At 44.5% G+C, this 27277-nt stretch overlaps 1 protein-coding gene across 1 annotated transcript; it reads left to right on the top strand.

Annotated features, from left to right (window-relative positions):
- Positions 1-1810: 1810 nt before the first annotated feature.
- Positions 1811-26015, top strand: LOC310871212 (eukaryotic translation initiation factor 4 gamma 1-like). The gene is made up of 25 exons (XM_083782703.1): positions 1811-2115; positions 3148-3525; positions 4449-4544; positions 4885-5028; positions 6145-6300; positions 6904-7081; positions 7258-7373; positions 8505-8897; positions 14104-14199; positions 14361-14414; positions 18000-18248; positions 18337-18441; positions 18613-18921; positions 19075-19183; positions 19863-20014; positions 22402-22494; positions 23117-23260; positions 23392-23564; positions 23669-23794; positions 23876-23957; positions 24106-24204; positions 24349-24492; positions 24730-24817; positions 24986-25126; positions 25257-26015. The coding sequence occupies exons 1-25, from the start codon at positions 1885-1887 to the stop codon at positions 25430-25432; spliced, it is 4032 nt and encodes a 1343-aa protein (XP_083638829.1). The 5' UTR covers positions 1811-1884; the 3' UTR covers positions 25433-26015.
- Positions 26016-27277: the final 1262 nt, after the last annotated feature.

The following is a 27277-nucleotide window of genomic DNA, read 5'->3' as shown; positions in this document are numbered from 1 at the left end:
AGAGGATGGATTCAGTTTTTCCCAGGTGTAAGGATAGTTTGTTATCAGCGAGCCAGGTGCAGATTCTACCGAGTTCAGAGCTGAGGGTCTTTTCAACCTGCAGTTTGTTCCTGTCCGAGACCAGCAGTGCTGAGTCATCTGCGAACAGGAACAAGTTGCAGTCACAAGCTGAAGTCATGTCGTTAACATATATTAGGAACAGTAAAGGCCCTAGTATGCTTCCTTGTGGGACGCCACAGCTCACTGGGAGGGGAGGGGACAGTGTTCCGTTCACCTCCACCATCTGTTCTCTCCCCTCCAGGTAGGATTGCATCCAGCTCACTGATGTGCTATCAAAACCAATAGCTTTAAGCTTGTTAACCAGTATGGAGTGGTTCACGGTGTCAAAAGCCTTTTGGAGGTCCAGCATGACCATGCCGCAGTATTTTCCAGCGTCCACCTCGTGTTTGATGTGGTCGCTCAAATAGAGGAGGCATGTGTCAGTGGAGTGGGATGTTCTGAAACCAGATTGGAACTCGTACAGCAATTTATTAGTGGCAAGATACTTTTCAACCTGTTCATAGACTATTTTTTCCATCACTTTCGAGATGGAGCTTAGAATAGAAATAGGGCGGTAGTTGCCGTGTTCTAATTTACTCCCTTTTTTGTACAAGGGGGTTACTTTGGCCAGTTTAAAATCTTGGGGGACCTGTCCCTGTTTGATGGAGAGGTTAACTATGTGGGTGATGACTGGAGCTATGGAAAAGGCTGAGTCTCTGAGAAATTTGGAGGGGATATTGTCATGGCCAGTGGCCTTGTGGGGTTGTAGGGCACTCAGTTTTTTAAGTACCTCCTCGGTTGTTACCATTGCCATTTTGAAATCATCTTTACAAACACCAAGGTTTTTGTAGAAGGCTTTGATGTGCTCTACACCAAAACGCCCAGAGTGGGAGGGCAGTTTGCTAACCAGCTTTGTTGCAATGTTTGTAAAGAAGATGTTCAGGTGGTTGGCTACATCAAGCTTATCAGTGATGAGGGTGTTATTCGATTTGATGTTTATGTTAGTAAACCTGGTTTTTAGTTTCTGACCACAGCCTAGTTGGTTGTTTAGTAACTTCCAGAGTTCCCGAGGATTGTTTTTGATTTCCTCGGCTTTATCATTGATAAAGTTACATTTGGCAGATTTGGTCATGGCAATTACACCGTTTCTTAGCTTGTTACACTGGGTTTTTAGGTTTTTAGGTCACTAGCATGGTGGTGTACTGGTGTTATGGTGAAATTGGTGAGCTGCCGAAATATGTGACCATCTTGTGGATTTACGATTGTCTATTTCAGCGTAACACGGCCATGCTGTGTAAGTGTAAGTGAGCGAGTGGCCACGATTTTGGGTAGACGTGGTTTGCTTCTATTTTTATCAATATTACATTACAGCCTAGCCTACTGCTGCACAAAGTTTGGGCATTGTAGACCTATGTTATTTTTTCACAGGTGTTGACCTGATTGTGAATGTGAAATTTAATTAGCACAGTGTACACTGATATAGCCCCCATCAATCATCAAGAGTCTACGACACTTATGGAAAATAATATTATTAAGCATTGGAACACATTTTATTTCACTTTTAATATGTCCATTCATTTCACGTTATAATATTCAATATAATCTCGTTTTAAATATGGGGCCAGGGCCCTCAATGTGTCGTCCGTCAGACTGTACTACCCTCTGCTGTTTACACTGCGCATGTGCAAACCTCCCGCAGGAGATAGCTGCTACGCCCCCGTGAGTATTTTTGTTCCTAGGAAGAAACGAAACTTAGCTCAGCTGTTTTCTCTCCCAGTCTCTCTGCAGAGTAAACGGAAGTGTTGTGTGCTTTCTCTCAGTGTGAGTGAGTGTGGCTGTGTTAAAATGGCAGAACAACAACAGGGATGTGAGCTGGGCCAGGACCAGTTCTGTTGTCCTATCTGCCTGGACCTTCTAAATGAACCAGTGACTCTACAGTGTGGACACAGTTACTGTAGCAGTTGTATTGAGGATTACTGGGACCATAATGAGTCCACTGGAGTCTACAGCTGTCCCGGGTGCAGAGAGAGCTTCAGTCCCAGACCTCTTCTGAGAAAGAACACCTTGCTGGCTGAGGTGAGTCGTGAGATATGAACCACATGTTAAACCGCATCCGCATTTTAATGCCACAGCAAACTCCTTGTTGCCTGTTTTGATAGGTTGTAGTTCTACTATATGTTGTTTACTTGTTTGAATTATGTTAGTATGCTGATAATATCCAAAAATACTAAGCATGTTATTTCCTGGGGTACATGAGGGGAACTCTGTTCTTTAACTATATAGAAGTGTCTATTTGTACGTCTCTAAATGTTTTGATGAATTGAACAATGTGGACCCTGTTGTAAACAAGTGTAATGCTTCGTCGTCCACTCACAGTTAACAGTCTTTGTATTGAGTTTGTGCTTGAAATGTACTGTAATTCTGCAAACTGTTAATAAAAATTTCAATCAATCAACTGCAGCATGGGGTTCCCAGCTAAATTAGTTAATAGACCATCACAGTCTGTTTAACTTACTGTAACCCTATACATCTGCTATTTGAACATTTCTGATCGCAACGCAATATGTGTATGTATATATATATATTTACCTGCAAAAAATATTTTCAGATTGTGGTACGCGGCCATATACAGTAGGCCATTCATGTTGGGGTTCTCGTGTGAAGTGAGGGGCACGCTTATCATCATACATCACATTCCTTTCTCAGCCATGCAAATGGGGTGATCAGCCAATCACAAGCCAATGTTTGGATTCACACAAACCCGGACAAAATATGTTTCAGGTGATAATTATGTGAACGTAAATGAGAATTCAGGCTGAGTGTCAGGCTAAGTCTACAGTACTTTATGACTAGGGTAATTGACTGTGATCTTTGACTTTGTTAGTCACTGGTTAATCATTAAATCCTAGCGTCCCTATGTCAGGCAAACATAATAGCAGATACATACTGTAGGGTTCTAGTGGTTAAGAGTGTCTGCTAAATACTTACATTATACATTTTTACAGCATAAAGCAATCAACTTAAAGCACAGTGTTCAGTGTTATTACAGTTATCAGATGAAGCTCACACTCAGTGAGTGATCTTCCCTCCTCTTCTCTTTACTTCCAGGTCGTGATGAGCCTGAGAAGTACAGAAGCTCAGCAGTCTCCTGCTGCCTCCGCTGCTCTGGTGTACGCCGGTCCAGCAGACACGGCCTGTGATCTCTGTACCGGAGCCAGACGTCACAAAGCTCTCATGTCTTGCCTGGTGTGTCTGGCCTCTTACTGTGAGACTCACCTCCAGCCTCACTACAATGCACCTGTGTTGCAGAAGCACAAGCTGGTTCCAGCCACCAACAAACTGCAGGAGAAGATGTGCTCCAGGCATGACAAGCTGATGGAGGTGTTCTGTCGCACAGACCACCAGTGTATCTGCTATCTGTGCACCATGTATGAACACAAGGGCCATGACACAGTGTCAGCTGCTGCAGATAAGGCAGAGAAACAGGTAGCACCACCATCACTTGAAGACAAATCATGTGATGGACCCCCACGGCTAGGGACTCCCAGAAGAGAAGATTTGTGTTTAAAATATTTTTAGAAATGTAACAAATTGGCCCGGGCGGTTAGCTCAACTGTCTGGGCACCTAGGCTGCTGAGCCAGCCTGACGGCATGGTTTGACTCCCGATCCCGACGGCCTTTTACGCGTGTCTTCCCGCCATCTCTGTCCCCATTTCCTGTCAGTCTACTATCAATCTATCAATAAAGGCTAAAAGGAATATCTTAAAAATAAAATAAAATAAATGTAACAAATTAGCAGATTAACAAGGTTGCAGCGCGCCACAAACTCAAGTGACACGCTATGAGCTTGTAGATCTGCCATTTTTGAGAAACACTTGTTATAAACCACTGTAAATCCTAATAGTTTTCTGAAAAAACATGTTATAAAATCAAAAATTTCACAGAATGCTTTCCCCGGTTTTAATGGGCTCAAGGATGAAGTACACACATTTTTGACCCAATTAAAACTACGGTGGATTGATAACTTTTCATGAATCATATTTCATGTCCATTAATCTTGCCCCTGCAAAAAGTGTATTTTGGAGAAGTTACACAGTTGATTTAAGATGATGTGTGGATCCAAACTAAACTCTCCAATTTCACTTTACCTTGTATCCTGAGTGTGTAAGAGCTCTTTCTCTCTGATTGGTTAGAATTGGTTTCCTGACATGAAAATGTCCACAATGTTTACAAGCCAAACTGCCTGTTCAGAAATAATGTTTCTTCACAAGCTGGTCCAGCCGGCTCCATTCACTGCCATGTATTAATTGAATTTCCGGTATGAGATTTGCCTCCCATGAAAGTGTCATGGCGCAGCCCAGTCACATAACCATATCCCTTCCTTCTCTAAGCTTCCTTGTTTCTTGCAGAAACAGCTGGTGACAAGTCAGGAGGAAGTCCAGCAGAAGATCCAGGAGAAAAAGAAGGAGCTGAAAGACCTTAGACCGGTCTTGGAGGCTCTGAACGTGAGTGGTTCTCAAAACCTCTTCATGTCAAGGACCCCTAAAATGATATGAAAAATGATATGACCCCCATTTCAAAATATTTTGTTCCAGGGACCTCCAGAAGCAAAGATTTGGCACAAGCTCATATCACTGCACGAAGTGACGTGATATTAAGCTTATATATCTGGTACTTTTTGTTTTGAATAGCCAAAGTATAATGGTTAAAATGATTATGATGCTAATCTATTTCTCAAATTGAACGGGTTGAAGGACCCCATTGTGACCCCACTGCGCTAATGTAGCATGTGTGTGTGTGTGTGTGTGTGTGTGTGTGTTTGTGCGTGTGCGTGCGTGCGTGCAGAGGTCTGCAGAAGCACAGCAGACTGCAGTGGCTCAGACTGGGGCTCTACTGAGACAGCTGGAGGAGACCCTGGAGCAGCTGGAGAGGAGACATGCTGAGCTGGAGGAGCTGTCCAACACTGAGGACGTCATCACTTTCATTCAGGTTCCACACGTGTCTTTTTACACTTTGGTTTTGACTCATTTAGGACAAATCGGCTTCATAGTACAGTATTTCATTCCACTCCATATCATTCAAACATTTAGACAGCTTGTAGATTGGCTATCTATAAATGCACCAAGTCTCTGTGTGTGTACGTACGTGCATTAGTAATCCATGTAACTCAAGAACCGTTTGCCCCACGACTTCCGTTGTTACTGACTCTGTGCTCTACAGCCGGGCACCGACTATAGAGCAATTCTTTGATTTTGAAAGTATACAATTATTAGATGTATAGAAAATATAATTTGTATTCCAGTGTTCAATACCAAAAACACAATTAGATTGTTTATTGTAACTATGATAATTAAAGACAACTTCAATTCACTTCCATGACAACACTTACTTAGTCCTCTTGCACTTCAGGGCGCAAAGAGCCAACCAAAGCCACCAGGTCTGGTTGAGCTTGTGCCAAAGTCACGTTACATGCTCTAAGGTCCTGGGTTATTATTACATCCAGCCAGCGGGTGCCTCTTGGTCGTCTCCAGCCGGCTTGCTGGGGATTGAAGTCCAGGATGGTGCATGTTGGATGTTCCCCTGGCAGGCGAATGGTGTGGCCATACCAGCGCACTCGCCGTATTGCTGCAAGACGGGATGCTGGGGGCGGTTGGGTTAGCTCTCTTAAAGTTTGGTTTGTAACATGCTGGCTCCACATGATGCCTTCAATCCTCCTGAGGGCTCTGGCTCTGGAGGCCGCAAGAGTGTTATTCAGCGGCCATGTTTCCACCTTTAAATATCTTGGCTCGACAGTGTCCAACATCGGTGACCTCAAAACAGAGGTCGGCCGACGTCGTGCCCTAGCAGCCTCTGTCATGCAGTCCCTGTAGAGGCCGTTGTGGTGACACCGGCACATATCCAGGGAGACAAAGCTAAGAGTCTACAATACCTCTGTCATGACAACACAGTAAAAATAAAAACACTATATATACAATGAGGGAAAGTGTGCATGTATATGCGCGTATTTTGAAGGACAGGATCAGCTCAACTCCACCAATTGTGATCAATCGATCTTCCATTCCTGTCTAAAGTGGTTTTCTTGTCTCTCCGCTTGTCTCTCTCCAGAGTTTCCAGTCTCTCTCCGGTTCCAGTGGATGTCCAGTAGTCTCACCCAGTGTGGTCATCTGTCCTCTGAGGTCCTTCAGAGATGTGACTGATGTCGTGTCTGGTTTGAGAGACCAACTAGACAACATCCTGAAGACAACTTGGCCACAGAGAGAGGTGAGATTTCAATATGTTTCTTGTTTTTCATAGTAATCATGGATGGATGAAGCCAGAAGGCAACTGGAGATAGCACCCTACTGTACAGTACATTTATAAGTGTTGAATGGATTATAAACAGGTGGAAGTATCTCTAGGAAGGCTACTAACGCCTATACTCTAGTCAGGGGTGTCATAGGGTATCTGAAGGTGGGGGGGATGAGGCTGGGTAGGCATGCTAGGCAAAAATGGCACAGTCGCCATTCAATCAATCTTAACACTATTTCTTCAAACGAATTCTTCAAAATAAAGGTGCTAGAGTGCCAGCAGATATGGCAGATTTGACTCTGAAAAGCCCCGCCTTCCGTTCCCCCCCAAAACCGGGAGGCATAATCTTCCGTTCTTACCTCACGCTGATTCATCTAAAGACTTTCTAGAAGCGTTTATATTCCAACACTGTGATGTGTGCTCACTCATCCACGTAGCCGTAGCGAGTCTCACTAACGTGCTGGACCTGGGCTATCATCCACACAGACACAGAACATGTGTCTGTGTGAGCATGCACTTAAAATGATATATAATGACTTCATATTGAATATTGAATTGTTATTTTGTCCCATCCAGGAGCAGCAGGAGGTGAAGACCGCCCCCGAGCCCTCATCCACTCAGGCTGAACCTGTCCCCGCCACTCCGGCCGCCCCTCTCAAAGACGCTCCAGATGAGACCTGGGAGGAGAAAGAAGACAAGCAGAATGCAGAGACTGACCCACCCACCGCTGAGCAGAAGTATCAATACAAAGAGGGTGTGTCCTGGGTTTAAATATTTCCCAGTTTGTCAAGTCGTGCCATGACAGTTAAATTCAGTGTGCATACTCCTCATAGCTTTATCTTTGTCTTTAAAGATGGATCTGTCGAGACTTGACAGGATGGACCCTTCCAGTACAAATGTCTCACACTGTGTGTTCTGCTATTCCTTCAGAGCAATGGAAGCCAATTGACCCAGAGAACAAGAAGCGGTATGACATGGAGTTTAAAGGCGCCAGCATGCACAAACCTGAAGGATTGCCTGCCATCAGTGATGTGGTACTGGACAAGGTATGTGGGCCTCTGCACACAGTTACATGTTTACATGTTACAAGTTTTTCACAAAAATGTTCTGTTTTTGCAGCAGCAAAAAATGCAACAGCATTTGTCCTTTTATTAAATTGGATGATGATCTGTTTATCTTGCGTGTTTCATGAAAAATATATAAATTTGTTAGTGGAAAGAAAATAAAGTAGTGGCAGAGTAGGGCCTTTTAACACTTTCTTTGCCCAGGAATATTCAGAATAAAGGCGCTCGAGTGCCAGCAGATATGGCAGATTTTACTCTGAAAAGGCCCGCCTTCCGTTCCCCCCCAAAACCGGGAGGCATAATCTTCCGTTCTTACCTCACGCTGATTCATCTAAAGACTCTCTAGAAGCGTTTATATTCCAAATAGGGCTGCGCGATTAATCAAATTTAAATCTGAATCGCGATTTTCTTTTTTTTTTTGGAAGAAAAACAGTTAATCGAAAATAGTTTTTCACTTTAACTAGGGTACTTACGGTACAGATCTTGCTCATTAAAGCACTACACAAAGCCAAAAGTCCTGCTAAAATAATAATAAACCTGAGTCCAACACCGAATTAATGTAATCTGTCTCTGCCGTGGTGCACGCAGCTCACAACACTGTGATGTGTGCTCACTCATCCACGTAGCCGTAGCGAGTCTCACTAACGCACTGGACCAGGGCTATCATCCACACAGACACAGAACATGTCCCAAACACTGAGGTAAACTTGTTGTTGTTGGATTAAACATAACGTGCCACCGAAAAAAGCTTATACCTTATCAATACCGTGTCCCGACCTACTGTCCCTTACACTAACTGTTTATTTTGCATTGAGGAGCCATGTGTCTGTGTACGTCACTTCGGCTAAAAACAAAGTGAAGCCTGAGATATTTATGCTTCGCCGTACGACGTGTTGCATGCTCACAACGCGTCGCCTCCGTAACACGTTGTGAACTTGTAGATTTGCTATTTTCAGCATTGCGGAAATATGCAGGATGAGACGTTCTGAAACTTTTGCCTTCACAATAAAAGTGTCAGCTGTCAGTTGAAAAGAGAGATCATTATTTTTTTCAGATTCAGATTCAGTGGCATTTCACATTGCATATATTTTCCTTCATGCCTCCGCCGCTCAGCATCAGCCGATAGGTCAGCGTGGCTCGCAGCAGCGCCAAAGGAAAGAGCCAAGAAAGATCATCACCATGTCACTCAACAATGACGTGCAGCTCAACAAGCCTGAGAAGGCCTGGAAGCCTTCGGTGAAGAAACCACGGGCGACCTGCTTGGAGGATGCTGAAAACGAGGATGACCCCGAAAATCTGAAAACGGCGGAGCTGTTCAAGCGCGTGCGCAGCATCCTCAACAAGCTGACCCGAGAGACGTTCAAGCAGCTGATGAAGCAGGTGATGGAGCTGACCATCGACACGGAGGAGAGGCTCAAGGGGGTCATCGAGCTCATCTTTGAGAAGGCCATCTCTGACCACCACTTCACCGTGGCCTACGCCAACATGTGCCGCTGCCTTATGGGGGTGAGTCGTCGACATTTCTTCAGTGATTATCTCCAGTTTGTGCCAGGAAATAATTCCCCAGTCATTTTCCCCATAGGCTTTTCTAAAAGTATTTATTTAAAGACGTTTACGCAGCGGACAAAGCCAACTCGAGTTGTGACCAATCATGACAACAAACAATGTTTGATCAAATAATTAGTAAGAAGAAAAACAAAACAAAATTGTTGTACCCTGCCTTTAATTTTCTTCTTTCTAATTATTTGATCTGCCCAAAACATCTGTTTATTGTCATGATTTGTCACGAGCCGAGTTGGCTTTGTCCGCGGTATAAACTGATGGTTCTGATTCAACCATTATGAAGAGAATGTTTTTATTTTATGAGTGAATAATGTAAGTCTGAACCAGGACCTTATATTATAATATTAATATGTCCAGACCACCAGGTACATATACTGAAAATATACTAATAGCTGTAAGAATATAGCTGTCAGTTTAAGACCATAACATAAGAACCATTTTAGAACACGCAGAGTTGGAACCAAATGTAGTGCTGTCACTTTAAGACAATGCGCAATGAATACAACCTTTGGGAGAAGTTTGAATGTACCCAAATTAATCAGAATGAATTAAGATATTTTACCTTTAAAATGAGTGAATTACCCTTTAAATACCATCCAGGAAAGGGATTGAAAACCTTTGTAAAGACCCAAAATAGAATGACCAGTATAAAGTAATTTTAGAAAGACGCCGGAAAAATAGACCACACCAAGTATATAAAGTTTAATCAATTCTACAAGAAATGTGTTGCATATTCGGTACAATTACATAATACAATTTTACAGAAATAATCCAAATGTCCGAATGATTCTGAATAATCTTCTGAAGCATTGTCCATTGTTTTAAGATGGGAATTGACGTCAGTTTGTTGTTGTTAGTTCATTGGATGGTTGGCCACCCCTCGTTGGTTCAGCACATTGATGATGATGATGGCGTAGTGACGTCGCCGTCACAAGATGGTGAGAGGAGTCCCGTTGGATTCTCATGAAGATGAATGCGTTGCCATGACAACCTGTGGCTCTGAACCTTTTTCCTACTGACTACTGCTATAGCTGGGTGTTATGTAGAGAAAAGTTTTGGGAAACCTTAAGTCACTACTACTATGTATTGTGTATTTGATAATGCGGCAGCTGCATGCCGACTTAACTCAAAACATTGTGCCACAGTAACTGAGTAGAGACCGAGAACTTAAGATAAACAAAGTCCTTAATATCGCAGTCTTTTTTTTTCAATAATAATTGTATTGATTTTTACAATTTATGACAAAGACAAGACAGGAAAAACAAACAAAAACAGACAGCTCAGCTCAGCTCAGGCGCGTTGTGGAACAAAGGACACATACACTTATACCAAAAAAAATAAAGTGCAAAAATAATATACAAATATGGACACATTTGCAGTTTGGTGCTTGAAAGTTTAGATGGGTTAACAACTCCAGAGAAAATTAAATTAAATTAAAGATATGCATTATACATACATACATACATAATAATATCCATAACTTTATCAATCAAGGTTAGTGGCATCGCTTCTGTCCAGGAACCCTATGGTCAAGGTGGTAGCTAACTGAGGGCCAACAAATCTCAAATATGGGTCCCATATTTTATAGAAGGTATCTGTGGTGGAGCGTAGCAGGCAGGTTAGGAATTCCAACGGCATGCACTGCATGATTATTTTGTGCCAGTCTTTTTTTGTTGGTGGTTTCTCATTAATCCAAGACAACAGAATATTTTTCCTAGCAGCATAAGTTAAGAGATTAAACGGACGTGTATGGAACTTGTCAACAATCTTGTCATCAGTCAGCCCAAGAATCAAACACATAGGGTCAGGTTCAAACTCCATATTAAAGATCTCATTCAACTGCTGCACGATACCCAACCAGTATCGTTTAATCTTATGACATGACCATATACAGTGAATATAATTTCCCTCTTCAGTTTTACACTTAAGACAGAGAGGAGATAGAGTAGGATTCATTTCATGGTGAAGGCTAGGTGAGATCTGTAATCTGTGTATGGTTCTTAGCTGAATCGACCAAGCTCTATTACACACAGAAAGTTTTTTGGCATTTTCAAATATTTCCCACCAAACCTTGTCTGAAATTTCAACCTCAAGATCACTTTCCCATTTCCTCTTAGCATCTTGTGTGTCAACAGTTGTTTTGGATCTTAACATGCCATACAGAATACTTATAAACCCTCTTGTGAAACCCATTGTCAGCACTCTCTCAATTGGAGAGGTAGTTGAATTAGTTGATAGTGTTGTGCGTCTGAGAATGAAATCCCTCACCTGTAAAAATCGGAAAAAATGACTGCGATGTAGGTCATATTTTTGTTGTATTTGATCAAATGACATGAGTATAGGGCCGGTAAAAAGATCTTCTAATGTTGTTATACCGCTATCTCTCCAATAATTAAACCCAAGGTCAGTAAGGCCAGGAGGAAAGTCTGGGTTCCCCTGAATTGAGGTAAGAGGTGATTGGGTAGATTTTGAAGGTGCGTTTTACCAATGGAAATACATAAATTGGCCTCGCTCTGCGCACATTCGTATTATGAAAGGCATATCGGCCCGTGTTGAACGCACTGACCCGTGTTGAACGCACACACATTATGGCTTACCGCGGTCCTGAATATTTTAGCATTGTGGGAGTGTCCATATGTTAATTATTTTCGCTTTGCGCAATTTGCTATTAAGCCCCTTGACCTAAAGACACTCAGCGCATAACGATTAGACGTGGGTCTGACCACCTCATAAACGCAAAAAGCACTGTTTGATTTGACACTTGAGCGGCTCTGAGAGGCTGGTAGAGTGTTGCCATGTCTGTTTATTATAAGCGGCTTATTTTTCTGTAAAGTTGCTTTCTGTGTGGTTGTTTTTCTTGTTTCTAAAGTGGTTATTTGGGCTTTTCTCCTAATGTTGTTTAAACCAGTGATCCTCACACAGCACATTCCGATGTCAATGATCCCCAGATGAATGCATTTGCCCAACTAAGGACAGCTAATCCAAAAATTAAATAAAAAGATTACTTTTGAAAATAGCAGATCTATACCAGCTCACAATGCATCACATTCATTCATTAAAACTATGAACTCTGACTGCAGGGGGATATATAATGATCATTATAACAATGTGCAAGAACATATTTAAAAAGGAAGAACTTTATATTTGTGGACAATCAAAATATGTTTTTTTATTTTAATGTGGTGTCATTCAAATTAATCTGGATATGGCAGACTCACTATTTAGAAAATAAAAACATGGCACTTCATTTAAAATAGGTTACAGACCCCTGTTATATGCGCTTATTTTTATAGACCTATTTACTTGATTCTATGAGACATGGCAGTTTTGCGTCTTTTAAAAAAAAATGTTGAGATTAGAAACGGCTATAATTCTTTCATTTCTCAACCTTAAAAATAAATAAAAACATCTCCATAATCCGTGGGAAATGTGCTTTCATATGCTGTATCACACCCGATTCAAGTCTTCTTCAATAAAATGCTACGAGCGAACTCAGCGAAGACCATACCATCGGGGCCACAGCATTACGCAGCACGCATTCAACTCATTCCTTCGTCGTGACTTGAATGAAATAAAATATAATAAACGTTATTTTACTGGTGTTTTTCAATAGAAACAAATAAAGAGCGTGTGTAGGCTACTGTGTGCAAGTGCATATACATGCATGCACTAGGCTATATTTCTTCCGTGTCGGGATGGTGATTGAGCTCTTCAAGTTCACAGCCCGTTTGGTCTTTCATAAAAAAACGTTGATATTAGCCTATAAACACTCATGGTTCTCTCATTTCTCAACCGTTTTATTAAATGTAAAAATCTCCATATTCCTTAGGAATCTTGCTTTCATTCGCTGTATGGTACATGGTTCTATCGTTATCGAATTAATTAATTACGCATGGATTGTCAATTTGCCAATATGCTGCTATCTACTCGCAATTCCATTCCGATCTGAAAGGTGGGTCTGTTCTTTTGAGGCATAAAGGTGACAGCATGCAGTGCAATAGGAATAATTAACCCAAATGTGACAAAGGCATGTCATGTCTTCTATGGTGCCAGCCTGAAGAAATGTCATACCACGATCCCCAAAGTGCGCATTCCGTACAGCTGACTGGTAAAGAGAATAGTACGGACATGTTGATTGGGTACGTCTCAAACACGCCTTAAACACACCCATGACTAATTCAAGGCCGTTTTGCGCACTCTGCGGGGTGTCAAAAGCGCTTCTTAACATGCCCAAAATTGCAATATGACATACTACACGCCCCCAGATCATAATACTGTAATTAGATTAGTAATATAGAAGTAAGTAAAATAGAAGTCCTAAATCAACCCCGATGTTACTTTGGCTCGACCCTCCAAAAGCCTTGCCACCTTCCATGCCTTTAGTGTGTTGGAAACAATTGGGTTTTTACAATATTTCTTTGCTGTTGTAGGATCTCTGAGAAACAAGAGATTCCGGAGAGGACAATCACACTGTGCAGTTTCAATATCTAGCCATCTACAGTAGGTTGATCTTCCTCTAACCATGCTGCTACAAATCGTAGTTGTGCAGCTGTCTGATACCATTTTATATTGGGGAGGTCCAGCCCTCCTTCAGAGACAGATAGTTGTAACTTTGCTAGCTTCAACCTGGGCCTTCTCTTGCTCCAGATAGATTGAACTGTCTAACCATGAAAATCATACAATCATTGTGTCATGACATCAAGTAGGGATGGGATAGAGACACAAACAGCTAGGGGCCGAGTTAAAAGTGATAGGGACCTCTGACCGGACAAACAGATATGGTGAGATGTCCAACTTGAAATGATGTGTAAACAACATAAATTTATCCATCAACGTCTTTAAATAAATTAATTTTGAAAAGCCTATGGGGGAAATTAATGGGGAATTATTTCCTGGGCCACTCGTCGTTCTGAAAGGGGGTGGGACTGCGACGCTCCATAAATGTCTGATCTACAATGTTACAACACGTTAAGCTTACGGTTGTAAGCTTGTGGATCTTCAATTTTCAGTGTGCAGCACCGGTGCACAACTAGCTCTGTGCCATGTCCGCTCCCCCCATTGGTTGTCTTTTATTAGACAAGATAACACATTTGTGAGTGTGAGTAAAATGTGTATCCTAACATGTCTCTCTGAACTCTGATGTCCTCAGCTGAAAGTCCCCACCACAGACAAGCCAGGAGTCACTGTGAACTTCCGCAAGCTGCTGCTTGCGGAAGTTCAAGAGGAGTTCGAGAAATGGGTGAAGGTATTTATAAGAATGTATTCTTCTTCCTGCTCCTTTTCGCCATGGGTGTTTCAGATATATAGGAAGTATGAAAGACAAATTAATTGTTATCTATTATGATTTGTACTGTATTGTGATACACTGTGCGAAATAAAATGAAATGAAAAGAAAAGAAGAACCAGGACGATGACGAGATCTTCGAGAAAAAGCAGAAGGAGATTGAGGCTGCTAAACCTGTGAGAAACACTTCCCTGTTTAAAGCCATCTTTCCATCCCAAGTGGTTTTAATGCATATGGTTATGATTTGATTTGTGGTGTTGGATTATTCCAAGTTCCACATTAAATGTCAACAGTGATGACTTCTATTGAGCCATGTGCCACTGAGTATAACTGATGGGACTGAGCAGCTGAGGAGACCATTCTTGAAACAGGCTAGCACTCTGGCAGTTTTAAAGGAACTCTGTTTCAAGGAACTATTTTATACATTCATTGAATCCATGAATGAACATCAGACATTGGGCTTGAGCTTGAAATGGCTTGAGCTTGAAATGGACGGAAATCTTAAAACGTTAACACTTTAATTGCACAGGGTTATTTAATCCATTACATTATAACGCCTAGTCGATTTATAAACACGGACCACTTTTACCGACGGACAGGATGTTGTTGTGAATGTGTGTGTAGCAGCTAACAATAGCCACACCACTCTAAAGGCGATCGACAACAAACTATCACGACTAGCAACTGGACAGCGGAGGGCCGTCTAACACAGGATGTTTTTTTATAATTAGACGGGATGATTTAGATCGCGAGTTATTAACATGTTTTCTTCATGGTTCATATGGTTCAACTTGAGAAAGCCCGGAGGGGCGAAACGTATTATATACGTTGAAATAAAAAAGACTGGGAGCTGAATTATATCGTGTGTGGACATTCCACTTTTTTCTTCATATGGTTCAGCACAACATAGACATATAAAAGTAGACGCCCCTTTCGGCTCTGGAGATTCCTTGCGAAGCACCACGGAGGCATGAGTGTGCATCACAGAGCGCATGTTCGGGTCCGATACGTCCCGGAAAAGATGTGCTGTGATTGGCCAGTAGTCACTTGAGTGGCAGTGTGAGGTAGTGTTCCGTCCACTCTTCTGGCGTACCAGTGTAAATTCTTCCGCCCTCCCGTCAACACACATGGCACCAACGAACTGCAGCAGCCAATGAGGCATCTATTTTAATATCTTTGCAGCACACACTCTACACAGAGAAGATTGTGTGCACATCTCAATGCCTATATTTAGGCCAGGTGCTGGATGTCAGGCATCAAGGCAAATATCAAGGAAGAGAGAACAGGTTTTAGAGCTCCGAGACTTACTTTATTTAGACACAATGTTACGAAGGCTTTCACTTAGAGCTCCATATATGAGGATAACCTATAGTCCCATATATGGAGACAACGGCGATATCCAGCGCTGACATCATATTAATAGAAACCCCAAAGGTGGATATACACAGTGGTTACATCATCGTCACATTAGACTTGCGCACATCATAAAAGGCAGATAGATCCCAGCTTCTAAACATCCACAGTCTACTGGACCCAAGCAAGACACAAGATGCAGAACATAAAACACAAGACACAAGATTCAAGCATCAAGTTCACCTCAACACATACGAACCAAGGTGTCCGGCCTTACAACCCAGACCCCTTCCTACCGTATACTACTCCTACGCTCCGAGGTATCTGGCTTTACAACCCAGATACCTTGCATAGCTTCACCAAGACCACCATTCCAATTACACCTGTTAAACATCCCGGTTTAAGTTCTAATCGGACACCACTGAGGCGATCCCTAAACCTAACCTTTGAATAACAGTCCCTATCGTATCGATCCTATTTAACAGGCAACAAATTGCAACGTTTCGACCTACCTTTCGACGTAGGTCTTCATCAGGCAAATAGACCTATAGGTCGAAACGTTGCAATTTGTTGCCTAGCCCTTTTACACAAATAGCCAGTCACATTGAACATTGTGCTATTGACAATGTGGAAACTATGAAGTGGACTGGAGAAATATTTGAACTTCATCGTGACCCATACTTGGCAAACAGCGTTTTGTAACCTTTTCTCTTTCTGCAGTATCGAGCTCCATATACTATGGCTTCTACTCAGCAGTATCCAGTGACCAGTGGCACGTCAGGCTTCTATCCTGGCACCAGCCCTGCTGAATACCAAGCTTATGGTAAGTGGCAATGCACTAGACTCATGCCTGCCAAGCACAACCATAACCACAAGTGATCATGCAACAACCATGAATATTTTGACTCAAAAACCAAAGAGCCTATTGTACATGAGATTTAACTACAACATGGCATTTCTGGTTTGGATCTATGTCTATTAGTGGGAAAACCTCCTACGGTAGTGCTGGATGGTTTTGCCTGGCAGGTTGTTGTTGTGTATTGTCTCTCTGGAACAGCAGCACACAGAGGTCTGGCTTGATTTTCCTTCTCAGTTGGAGTTCTTTCTATCTGCAGTCTTCACCTTGACACAGCCTTAACACCCCCTCGTTCCTCTCATTTACTCATTCTGCATCTGTCTCTTCCTGCCCTCCTTTCCTCTCTTCTCCCTCTCGCTGCCTTCCTCTCCTTTGCGGCGTCGGTTCAGAGCCCTCTCTTGCTGCGAGGTGGGGGGAGAGGGGGCGGGCGAGAGAACGGGCGTCTCTCGCTGCACGGTGCTCCTCTCACCTCCCAGCGCTACCCCGGTGAGTAGTGTGTGCTTGTGTGTTGGTCAGCACGCTTCAGTGGCAAAGACCGTATGGCATTCCCTGTTTCCAGTGGTGCTGCTTGTTTGCCTGTAGGATTTTAGTTATGAATTTGTTACCTTTTTACTTGCTAAGTTTGTATTTTTTCAGTGCATGTTTTGTGTAGGGCGTACATTGGCGCTCGGTGTGGCCTCTTCTTTTTAGTGTCTGTTTTGGTGTCCTATTTTACATCCTGTCAGGAATTCGCAGTTGTATAAAGACAATTCCCACAAATCTCATCCTAGGCTCATCTTTGAACTCACCAACAAGCATGGCCCCAATTACACTTTTAGATTACAGCAGAACTGCAAAATCCTGAAGGCCATTTTCTCTCTCGCCCCTCTTCTTTCCTCATCTCGCCCTACAGCTGGTGCATACTATCCAGCCCAGACCCAGTACACACCCTCTGTCCAGCCCGCGCCCGTCATGATCAACCCCGTCCAGCAACAAGCTCCGCCCCCTCAGCAGCCACAAGGCCCGCCCAAGAGGGAGCGCAAGACGGTAGTGTACCACAACAAAAGGGCAGCGGAAGAGTTGACACCGATTAAAGTGTACTTGGGAACGATGCAACTTGGGAACCTAATGAACCTAATTTTAACTGTCAGCCGGTGTCCCACATGGAGATCTGTGGATGTGCCTGTGTACGTAGACTGCAAACTGAAAAGTGTACAATTTGGCAATCAATTCAGCCCACTGGCAGAGCCTGACCAGAGCCTTCTGTGGTGTTTCTGGAGAACCATGCGACCGACCGACTCGATACCTGGCACTGCACTCCCTGTGGGGGTGTAGAACGCGTGTGTCGAATGTGAAGTCGGTGGGTCAAACGGTTATCGAGTTACGTGCATTACAACCGTATACACATGTACGCACGCACGTACGCAGAGACGTGGCACATTTATAGTAGGATTATTTGGCACCCATCATGATGCGCATAAATGTTTTCTTGTTTGCAGTAGTGACTGAACTGGGACAAACCCCAGTCCAGACAGAGCCCATGCTTACTTTTCTTATTTCTAATTGATAAAAGGAGGAAGGAGGAATTGATAATCAGGAGCGCCTGCAGTTGGAGCTGACCAGCGCCAGGGACCAGGCCCGCCACCGCTCGCTGGGCAACATCATATTCATCTGCGAGCTTTTTAAACTGAAGATGCTGACACAGGCCATCATGCATGACTGCGTAGTCAAACTACTGAAGAATCACGACGAAGAGTCTCTGGAATGCCTCTGCAGGCTGCTGTCCACCATTGGCAAGGACCTCGACTTTGAGAAAGCCAAGGTAGCAGAGCATACGCATGTCCCCCACACACTGCTTTTCTGATAAACGGAAGTGTCAGTGTCTCTCTATCTCCGTCTGTCCCTCGCAGCCTCAAATGGATCAGTACTTCAATGAAATGGATAAGATCATCAAGGAGAGGAAGACCTCATCCAGAATCCGCTTCATGCTACAGGATGTCATAGACCTCAGAAAGGTAGGATACAATGAATACATTATCAATTAAATTGCTGCCCTGGTTTCAAACTAATTTTCTTCAACATGTCCTGTTATCCTTCATAACTCATCAACCCCATTCTTCAGCCTCCTGCCTTCATTTCAAACGTCAAATAGTTTGAGAGATGTTCTCCCCCGTGTTGCTCCATAGTGTTCATGGGTACCTCGTAGAGGGAACCAGGGCCCCAAGACCATCGCCCAGATCCACATGGAAGCAGAACTAGAGGAGATCAATGTCCGGCAGCAGATGTTCAACCAGAAGTACGGAGGAGGAGGACGAGGAGGAGGCAGGATGGGAGGAGGCATGGGGGGCCGTGGCTCACACAACCAAGGGGGTGGCCGGGAAGGTCGGGAAGGAGATGGCCGGGGTCAGCAGCCCCAGGATGAGGGCTGGAACACTGTGCCCATATCCACCAAGAACAGGATCATTGACACTTCCCGCCTCAGCATTATCACAAAGGTATGTGTACAGTACCTTCATCAAGCACAGGCTGTAGTAGTGTATAAGGATCACTGAGTTATTTCTACTTACTTACTGTACATTGCACTGTGGTTTTAAATTGCCATTCCTCATCTTTTGGCCTAAATGATTGTATCTTGTGTTTGCTTCTAGCCTGTTTCTCTGGAAACCCAGCTACTGGGCCCTGCAGGCGGCAAAGGCATGTGGGGCAACTGGGGCAAAGGCATTAGTGGAAGAACAACCGGAGTCAGTGGAGAGCCAGGTATGTATCAAGAACCAAGATGTATTCACAGTATTTGTCCCTTACTCATACCGGTTAATGCAGCGGAATGTTGGTTGGACATGTTCCTCAGAGACAGTTTAGACCTACAGTATAGTAATCCCAGAAGCGAAAATGAGTCCCCATGATAAATTTTTAAGCCAGGCTTTTAATCCAAGTTGTTCATCTACCACTGGGTTGTTATTTTTTGGCAATATGTAATCATAATTAATTACATTCTTTGTGGTAAGTAAGATGCTCTGCTCTTTCCAAACCAGTCTTGAGCGAAGAAGAGTTGGGGAAGAAGTCTTTTTAGTGTCTGTTTTGGTGTCCTATTTTACATCCTGTCAGGAATTCACAGTTGTATAAAGACAATTCCCTTCTGAAAATCTCATCCCAGGCTCATCTTTGAACTCACCAACAAGCATGGCCCCAATTACACTTTTAGATTAGATTAAAACCCCCCAGATTGCTTTGCACACCCGCCCCCCCTTCCAAAAAAGAAGAAGGAATTAAAAGGAAACGCAAGGCAGCTATTGCTGTTGCGATTACAGCAGAACTGCAAAATCCTGAAGGGAAGTCCGTTTGTGTGTTACTGCATATTCATCCTGGATGGTATAGCTAAGATTTTTTTCTGCCATTTTCTCTCTCGCCCCTCTTCTTTCCTCATCTCGCCCTACAGCTGGTGCATACTATCCAGCCCAGACCCAGTACACACCCTCTGTCCAGCCCGCGCCCGTCATGATCAACCCCGTCCAGCAACAGCAACAAGCTCCGCCCCCTCAGCAGCCACCAGCCCAGCCACAAGGCCCGCCCAAGAGGGAGCGCAAGCCGGTAGTGTACCACAACAAAAGGGCAGCGGATGAACCTAATTTTAACTGTCAGCCGGTGTCCCACCCGGTGCACTGTATCTTCACGTGAATGACTTGACGGACTATTTGCACTTATTATGAAAGATCACACCCGTGTGAACTGAGTGGTGCAACTCCCCTCTCCCCCTGCCTCCCTCCCTCTCTCTCTATCTCTCTCTCTCTCTCTCTCTATCTCTGTAATTAGCAGGCAACAGTGCAACACTGTCTCTCTCTCTGTTTCTGGCACAACAGCGCCACTTTTGCCCCTACTGGTACCCTAAACATCTAGCATGCATCAATGTTGTATGCTAGATCGAAAGGTGTGAGTTAAGCCTTAGATGCCTGGGGGCGAGAATCCCTAAAGGGCACGCATCCAACTCGTTGACGGCAGACTGCTGGGCGAGCGCTGACGCTTTGGCATGGGGGGCATCAGCTATAGCTATAGGTTGTCTCCATATATGGAGCTCAATGTGAAAGCCTTCGTTATTTCACCTAGAGCTCCATATACTGTATGGAGACACCCAATAGCTCCATGTATTGAGACAACAGCGATATCCAGTGTGACCTTACAACCCAAATGTCCTCAGTGATATCTGGCTTTACAAACCGGATATCGTTGTTAGAAAGTTCTGCATCCCGGTTAAGTTCGGATCGGACACCACTGCAGCGGGATCTAACGAGACAACCAGCACCGGTTCAAGCTATCTTATATGGTCCTTGATGTCATGATGATGTCACAATGACATGGGCACCTGGGGGCTTGCCTGGGGTGACCAGGGGGCTGCTGTCACAATGACCTGGGGCTTGCCTGGGGTGACCAGGGGGCTGCTGTCACATTGACCTGGGGGCTTGCCTGGGGTGACCAGGGGGCTGCTGTCACATTGACCTGGGGGCTTGCCTGGGGTGACCAGGGGGCTGCTGTCACAATGACCTGGGGCTTGCCTGGGGTGACCAGGGGGCTGCTGTCACATTGACCTGGGGACTTGCCTGGGGTGACCAGGGGGCTGCTGTCACATTGACCTGGGGACTTGCCTGGGGTGACCAGGGGGCTGCTGTCACATTGACCTGGGGACTTGCCTGGGGTGACCAGGGGGCTGCTGTCACATTGACCTGGGGACTTGCCTGGGGTGACCAGGGGGCTGCTGTCACATTGACCTGGGGACTTGCCTGGGGTGACCAGGGGGCTGCTGTCACATTGACCTGGGGGCTTGCCTGGGGTGACCAGGGGGCTGCTGTCACATTGACCTGGGGCTTGCCTGGGGTGACCAGGAGGCTGCTGTCATATTGACCTGGGGCTTGCCTGGGGTGACCAGGGGGCTGCTGTCACATTGACCTGGGGGCTTGCCTGGGGTGACCAGGAGGCTGCTGTCACATTGACCTGGGGCTTGCCTGGGGTGACCAGGAGGCTGCTGTCATATTGACCTGGGGCTTGCCTGGGGTGACCAGGGGGCTGCTGTCACATTGACCTGGGGACTTGCCTGGGGTGACCAGGGGGCTGCTGTCACATTGACCTGGGGACTTGCCTGTGGTGACCAGGGGGCTGCTGTCACATTGACCTGGGGGCTTGCCTGGGGTGACCAGGGGGCTGCTGTCACATTGACCTGGGGCTTGCCTGGGGTGACCAGGAGGCTGCTGTCATATTGACCTGGGGCTTGCCTGGGGTGACCAGGGGGCTGCTGTCACATTGACCTGGGGGCTTGCCTGGGGTGACCAGGAGGCTGCTGTCACATTGACCTGGGGCTTGCCTGGGGTGACCAGGAGGCTGCTGTCATATTGACCTGGGGCTTGCCTGGGGTGACCAGGGGGCTGCTGTCACATTGACCTGGGGCTTGCCTGGGGTGACCAGGAGGCTGCTGTCATATTGACCTGGGGCTTGCCTGGGGTGACCAGGGGGCTGCTGTCACATTGACCTGGGGCTTGCCTGGGGTGACCAGGAGGCTGCTGTCATATTGACCTGGGGCTTGCCTGGGGTGACCAGGGGGCTGCTGTCACATTGACCTGGGGACTTGCCTGGGGTGACCAGGGGGCTGCTGTCACAATGACCTGGGGCTTGCCTGGGGTGAGTGACGGAGAATTGAGTTAGGTGACATGACAGAGTGACGGGAATTGTGAGAAACGTGACAAAAACGCAGGGTTTCATAGTTATTTGGTAGTATACCACAACAAAAGGGCAGCGGATGAGTTGACTAGGGGGACCTTTATTGTCCATTCAATGTGGAACTTTCCCTTTTGCCTCAAAATGACAATAGTGTTCATTATGATGGGTTCACTGCTATAGATCAGTGGGGAGAGGATCGTTTGCATAGGATTGGGATGTGGGATCAGTGTCGAGTGGAGACTTAACCAGTACTTGCCCTGTTCTCTTGATAGTTCAGAATACGAGACCCCAACCAGGGTGGACGTGATATCACAGAGGAGATCATGGGTGGTGGAAGGTCCACCACCACTCCGACTCCCCCACAGGTAAGACTTTGCAGCACATGCACCTTTTTGTTGTCTGTTTTTTTTGTTGGTTGAAGAGGAATCTGTGTTGATTGATGTATCTGTGTGTAACCTGTGCACCATTAAAACACAATCTGTACATCCGACGTATGGGAACGTCTTAGGGATTTGAACCAAGCTGTACAAAGAACGTCTGAGGACATCCTAGCGCATCCTCCATGATACGGGGCGAGATAAGAATATTCAGAATTTTTCCTTTTTTTTTTTTGGCCCGTTCGCCTCGCCTTTCGGCTGCCGTATGCTACGCTCTGGGCAATTATTAGCTTGCCGTTGACTTACATGTTAGCGCGGCGGAAAGAATGACTCGTATCTCCTAATCCAGAGCGCTCTCCGTGGTTATGAATGGATCGATATGCTGGCGCTTCATTTCTGCTGCTAATCCGTCTCTCCCGCAAAATATTAACGCTTTTTGGATCATATATCGTATAAATTAAAATGATCGCAATGTAAGCTAGCAATGTAAAGTCAACTTTTTTTAGTAGATTGTTTCCGGGTCATGGCTTTAAGAGTAAAAGCGCTGAGACAACCCCGGCCACCCAGAGCTCCTATTTTGAAGCACTTCCGGCACTGATTGTGTTAACAGAAGGTGGAGTTTACTCTTGGTGAGGAGCGTGAAAACGCCCCCACTCCTCCCCCTGCTCTTTCCAAACCCGCCTTGAATGAAGAGGAGTTGGAGAAGAAGTCCAAAGCCATCCTAGAGGAGTATCTTCACATTTATGACTTGAAGGTACAAAACGGGTGACCGTTTGCACTTATTATGACAAATTACCTTCAGGCTGTGTACAAGTATAGGAGGCTGCATTTTTTTAAATGTCCATGTTGTCTTCTGATTCCCCCTCTCCACTCTGGGTACTGTAGGAGGCATTGCAGTGTGTGGCGGAGCTCAACTGTGCCTCGCTGCTCTTCGTGTTTGTGCGGAACGGATTGGAGTCGACACTGGAACGCAGCACCAGCGCCAGGGAACACACAGGCCTGCTGCTGCAGCAGCTCGTCAAGGCAGGAACGCTTACCACACAGCAGTACTACAAAGGGTGAGAGAGAGATGAGAGTCATACCCTGCACATTCATGTATATCACAATGAGTTAGAAGAAATGACTTGAGGTGATATTGAACCGTCCTTGCTGTGGACTGTAGGCTACAGGAGATACTGGACGTGGCAGAGGACATGGCCATAGACATCCCCCATTTCTGGCTCTACCTGGCAGAGCTCATCACACCCATGCTTCACGAAGGATGCATCCCTATGGGACCGCTCTTCAGGTGAGGCTCTGACTGTAGACCTTATCATCATCATATCTTCTAAACCGGTGAGATCTTAATTTGTGTGAATTGTGTATTCAGGGAGATCTCCAAGCCTCTAGTGCCTCAGGGTCAGGCTGGTGTGCTACTTGTCCAGATCCTCACCTTACTCTGCAAAGGAATGGTATGTGACCATCACCCAAGACAAAACAAATCTTTTGTACTTGGCAGAAAGAAATAATTAATGTTACACAGTACTTTTTTATCACTGTCCATATCCACAACATTCTACTTGTGTTTGTGTTGATAAAACAAATGATCGTTTCCACCAGACCCATAAGAAGGTTGGAGCTATGTGGGCCGACGATGCGCTGGACTGGAGTGACTTCTTGCCTAAGGATGAGGATGTCAACAAGTTTGTGACAGAACAGGTCTGTACAATAATACAGTAAACAGTCCATCTCCAAACTAACATTAAAATGGAAACGCAAACTGCTGAACTTATATGGGTTGTTGGTTGAAGAGGAATCTGTGTTGATTGATGTATCTGTGTGTAACCTGTGCACCGTTAACAGAAGGTGGTGTTTACTCTTGGTGAGGAGCCAGCGGCTGAGGAGCCCAAGAAGAAGAAGGTACTGACTGCAGAGGAGCTTGGCAAACATTTTGACCGACTCATCCAGGACAAAGCCAACAACCAGCGGATCAGAGACTGGATTGAGGTGGGTACCGGTGTTGGGGATGTGTGTGACTGGGAGAAGAAAAAGTATTTTGGACTCTGAAATCTGAAATTTTATATTGGAAAAATAATCTGTGTGAGTGTTTGTTATGTCAAGGGGTGAAATTACTACGGTATGTTATACTATGTGAAATAATGCCATTTTGGTCAAGTACACAGCAGGACAGTCATGTAATTGGTTTTCATTTGAATATTCACCTGTTTTGTTTTGCTCATCCAGGCTAACGTAGATGAGCAACAGACTGATTGGAACCACTTTGTGCGTGCTCTGATGACATCTATATGCCAGTCAGCTATCATATTCATATGTAAGTATGCCTGAAATTGAGAATACAAAGTAACCTGTAGCCAAATGGTCCCTTATATTTAATGCTCTCTTGGGATTTTACTGTTTATGGGAGTATCCATCGAACACCGGCAATATTTTTTAACCAAGTCAATTTAAATGAACCAGCATTTGTTCCTCCTCCCTTCAGGCGAGAACCCCTACAAGGTGGATGTAGATCACATCACCCAGAGAGCCAGTCTCCTGCAGAGATACCTGAGTGATGAGAACAAGGAGCTGCAAGCCCTCTATGCTCTCCAGGCTCTCATGGTGCACATGGAGCAACCTCCTAGTGAGTATCGCCGACTCCCCTTATCAATAATAAGTACATCCTCTGTGTTTATTTAATTTAACAACCATTGGGCATGGTTTAATTTCAAGGACCCGTCAACCTGTCTTCCTGTCTGTCCCTCCCTGTCCAGACCTGCTGCGGATGTTCTTTGACACCCTCTATGACGAGGACATCATCAAAGAGGAGGCCTTCTACAGGTGGGAGTCCAGCAAGGACCCTGCCGAGCAAACGGGCAAGGGCGTGGCCCTGAAGTCGGTGACCGCCTTCTTCACTTGGCTCCTTGAGGCAGAGGACGAGTCTGACTAGGGACTATAGGGACTTCCTGAATGCTGTGCCCACCCCTCCTCCCTAAAGTTTTATTGAAATTTTGTAAATATTTTTGCTTTCTCTATTATTTTACCTTTTTACTGCCGTTAACGTGAATCACGTGAATTTGGGGTATATATTTATCTAGAATGGCCTCTTTTTTTCTACAGTATAGTAGCATTCCACGTCGCTAGGCAATGCCCGGCTTGGTGTATTTGACTGTAGCAAGATAGCTGCTGCATAGACTCCTGTGATGGCCTCGACTTTTAGCAGCGTTTTTCTCGAAATTGAGGCTCAGATTGAGGTGATTAAACAAAACGTTGTTGTTAGGAGCTCATAAAAAAAATAGGCGCGGTTACAATAATATTAAAGCTTCTGATGAAAGTGATATTATCCATCGGCAAATTGGTAATGGCCGATCTTTACTTCTGTTCATTTTGGGCTGAATTTCAGGGGTTTCAAAATAAAAGACACCTTTACAGGACATTATACTGAATTGTGGGAGGTAGAGTTAAGGAATTATTGCTTCTTTTTGCATCAGAAACTGGAAACACAAATGGAGCATTGCAAATAAAAGACTTGCTGAGCAGAGTTTGGGTAGAACTGTGTCCTACTCATTTTCTGTCCTTTTTGTTACTGGTTGTGTCTGTGTGTGCCTCTACAATATTAGCTGGACTTCACGCGATCACTCAATGTGTTGCTAATTTACATGATCATAGGGTTCATGTTGGGCATTTTAAATATAGCATGTAGGCTAAAACTACTCATTGGCCTGTATAGTGTTGTTGTGAATGTCTTCATACAGCATTGCTTATTGTATAACAGAAAATAACAGGTAGGCTTCCTTCATCTTGGTGTTTTACAGAGTTGGGCAAATTATTCAACCTCAGTAGGCTACTTGAGTCAAAGAATAGTCTCCTGGTCCAGACTCCTGGTCAAATATTGCTCAACTACAAGTGAAAGTATACTGTAGGTATAGGTAGGTGAAAGTAAAAATACATTATTCAAAAGTACAATTACAAAGTACCTTTTCTTTTTGCTCTTAAAATGTAGACATTAAAAAATGCTTTTCAAGAAAGTTTCAAAGAATATAGTAAACATTAGATTTGCTATTTTCACAAAAGACTAAGTGTAATGTGCTTTTTACATTCCTAGATATTAGTGGCATTAAAAGTACAATAAATGGTAAATGGTGCATTTATATAGCGCCTTTATCCAAGGCGCTTTACATAGATTGTGCATTACATTCACCCATTCATACACCGATTGCGGCGGAAGCCATGCAAGGTACCAACCAGCACATCAGGAGCAATTTGGGGTTCAGTGTCTTGCCCAAGGACACTTCGCCATGTAGACAGGAGGAGCCGGGATTCGAACCGCCGACCCATGGATCATTGGACGACCTGCTCTACCTCCTGAGCCACAGTCGCCCCAATATTAAGAGTCATAATGGGCTGTCCAAAAATACAATTACTCAAGTAAAGAACAGACTTAAATTTGTTTTACTTCTCACAGTTGTAAATGTAGGCTATACTGCGTTACAGTATCCACCAGTGTTTGTTCTTTTTTCTCAGATATAATAATATATAATAATCTATATATTCGCCTTTAATGACAAAAATGCAACGCAAAGTGCTAAATTAAAGACTTATTTGCGTAAACGTAGGTGGATAAGTGTCGAGACATCTGCAGTTTAGTCTGTTTAGTCCATCCTTAACTGCTCTTTAGGATCATTCAGCCTGCGCAGTTGATCTGATTCGACATGGGGAGGGGGAGATGGAATATGACACCGCCTTGTGTTGATGACGCGTCACTAACGGGGCATTTAGACAGCGTATGCAACCC

Source organism: Protomyctophum parallelum (assembly GCF_964188405.1).
Source record: "Protomyctophum parallelum genome assembly, chromosome: 14".
Classification (NCBI taxonomy): domain Eukaryota; kingdom Metazoa; phylum Chordata; class Actinopteri; order Myctophiformes; family Myctophidae; genus Protomyctophum; species Protomyctophum parallelum.
Note: the sequence above shows the minus strand (reverse complement) of the source record. Positions and strands in the feature narration are given on the sequence as shown.

What these genes read in the sequence shown, in the direction of transcription:
- LOC310871212 (XM_083782703.1), top strand. Translation starts at nt 1,885, where the DNA reads ATGGCAGAACAACAACAGGGATGTGAGCTGGGCCAGGACCAGTTCTGT. An exon ending in CAACTTGGCCACAGAGAGAG is followed by an intron (nt 6,301 to 6,903) that starts GTGAGATTTCAA and finishes TGTCCCATCCAG; the next exon opens with GAGCAGCAGGAGGTGAAGAC. An exon ending in TCGACTTTGAGAAAGCCAAG is followed by an intron (nt 18,249 to 18,336) that starts GTAGCAGAGCAT and finishes TGTCCCTCGCAG; the next exon opens with CCTCAAATGGATCAGTACTT.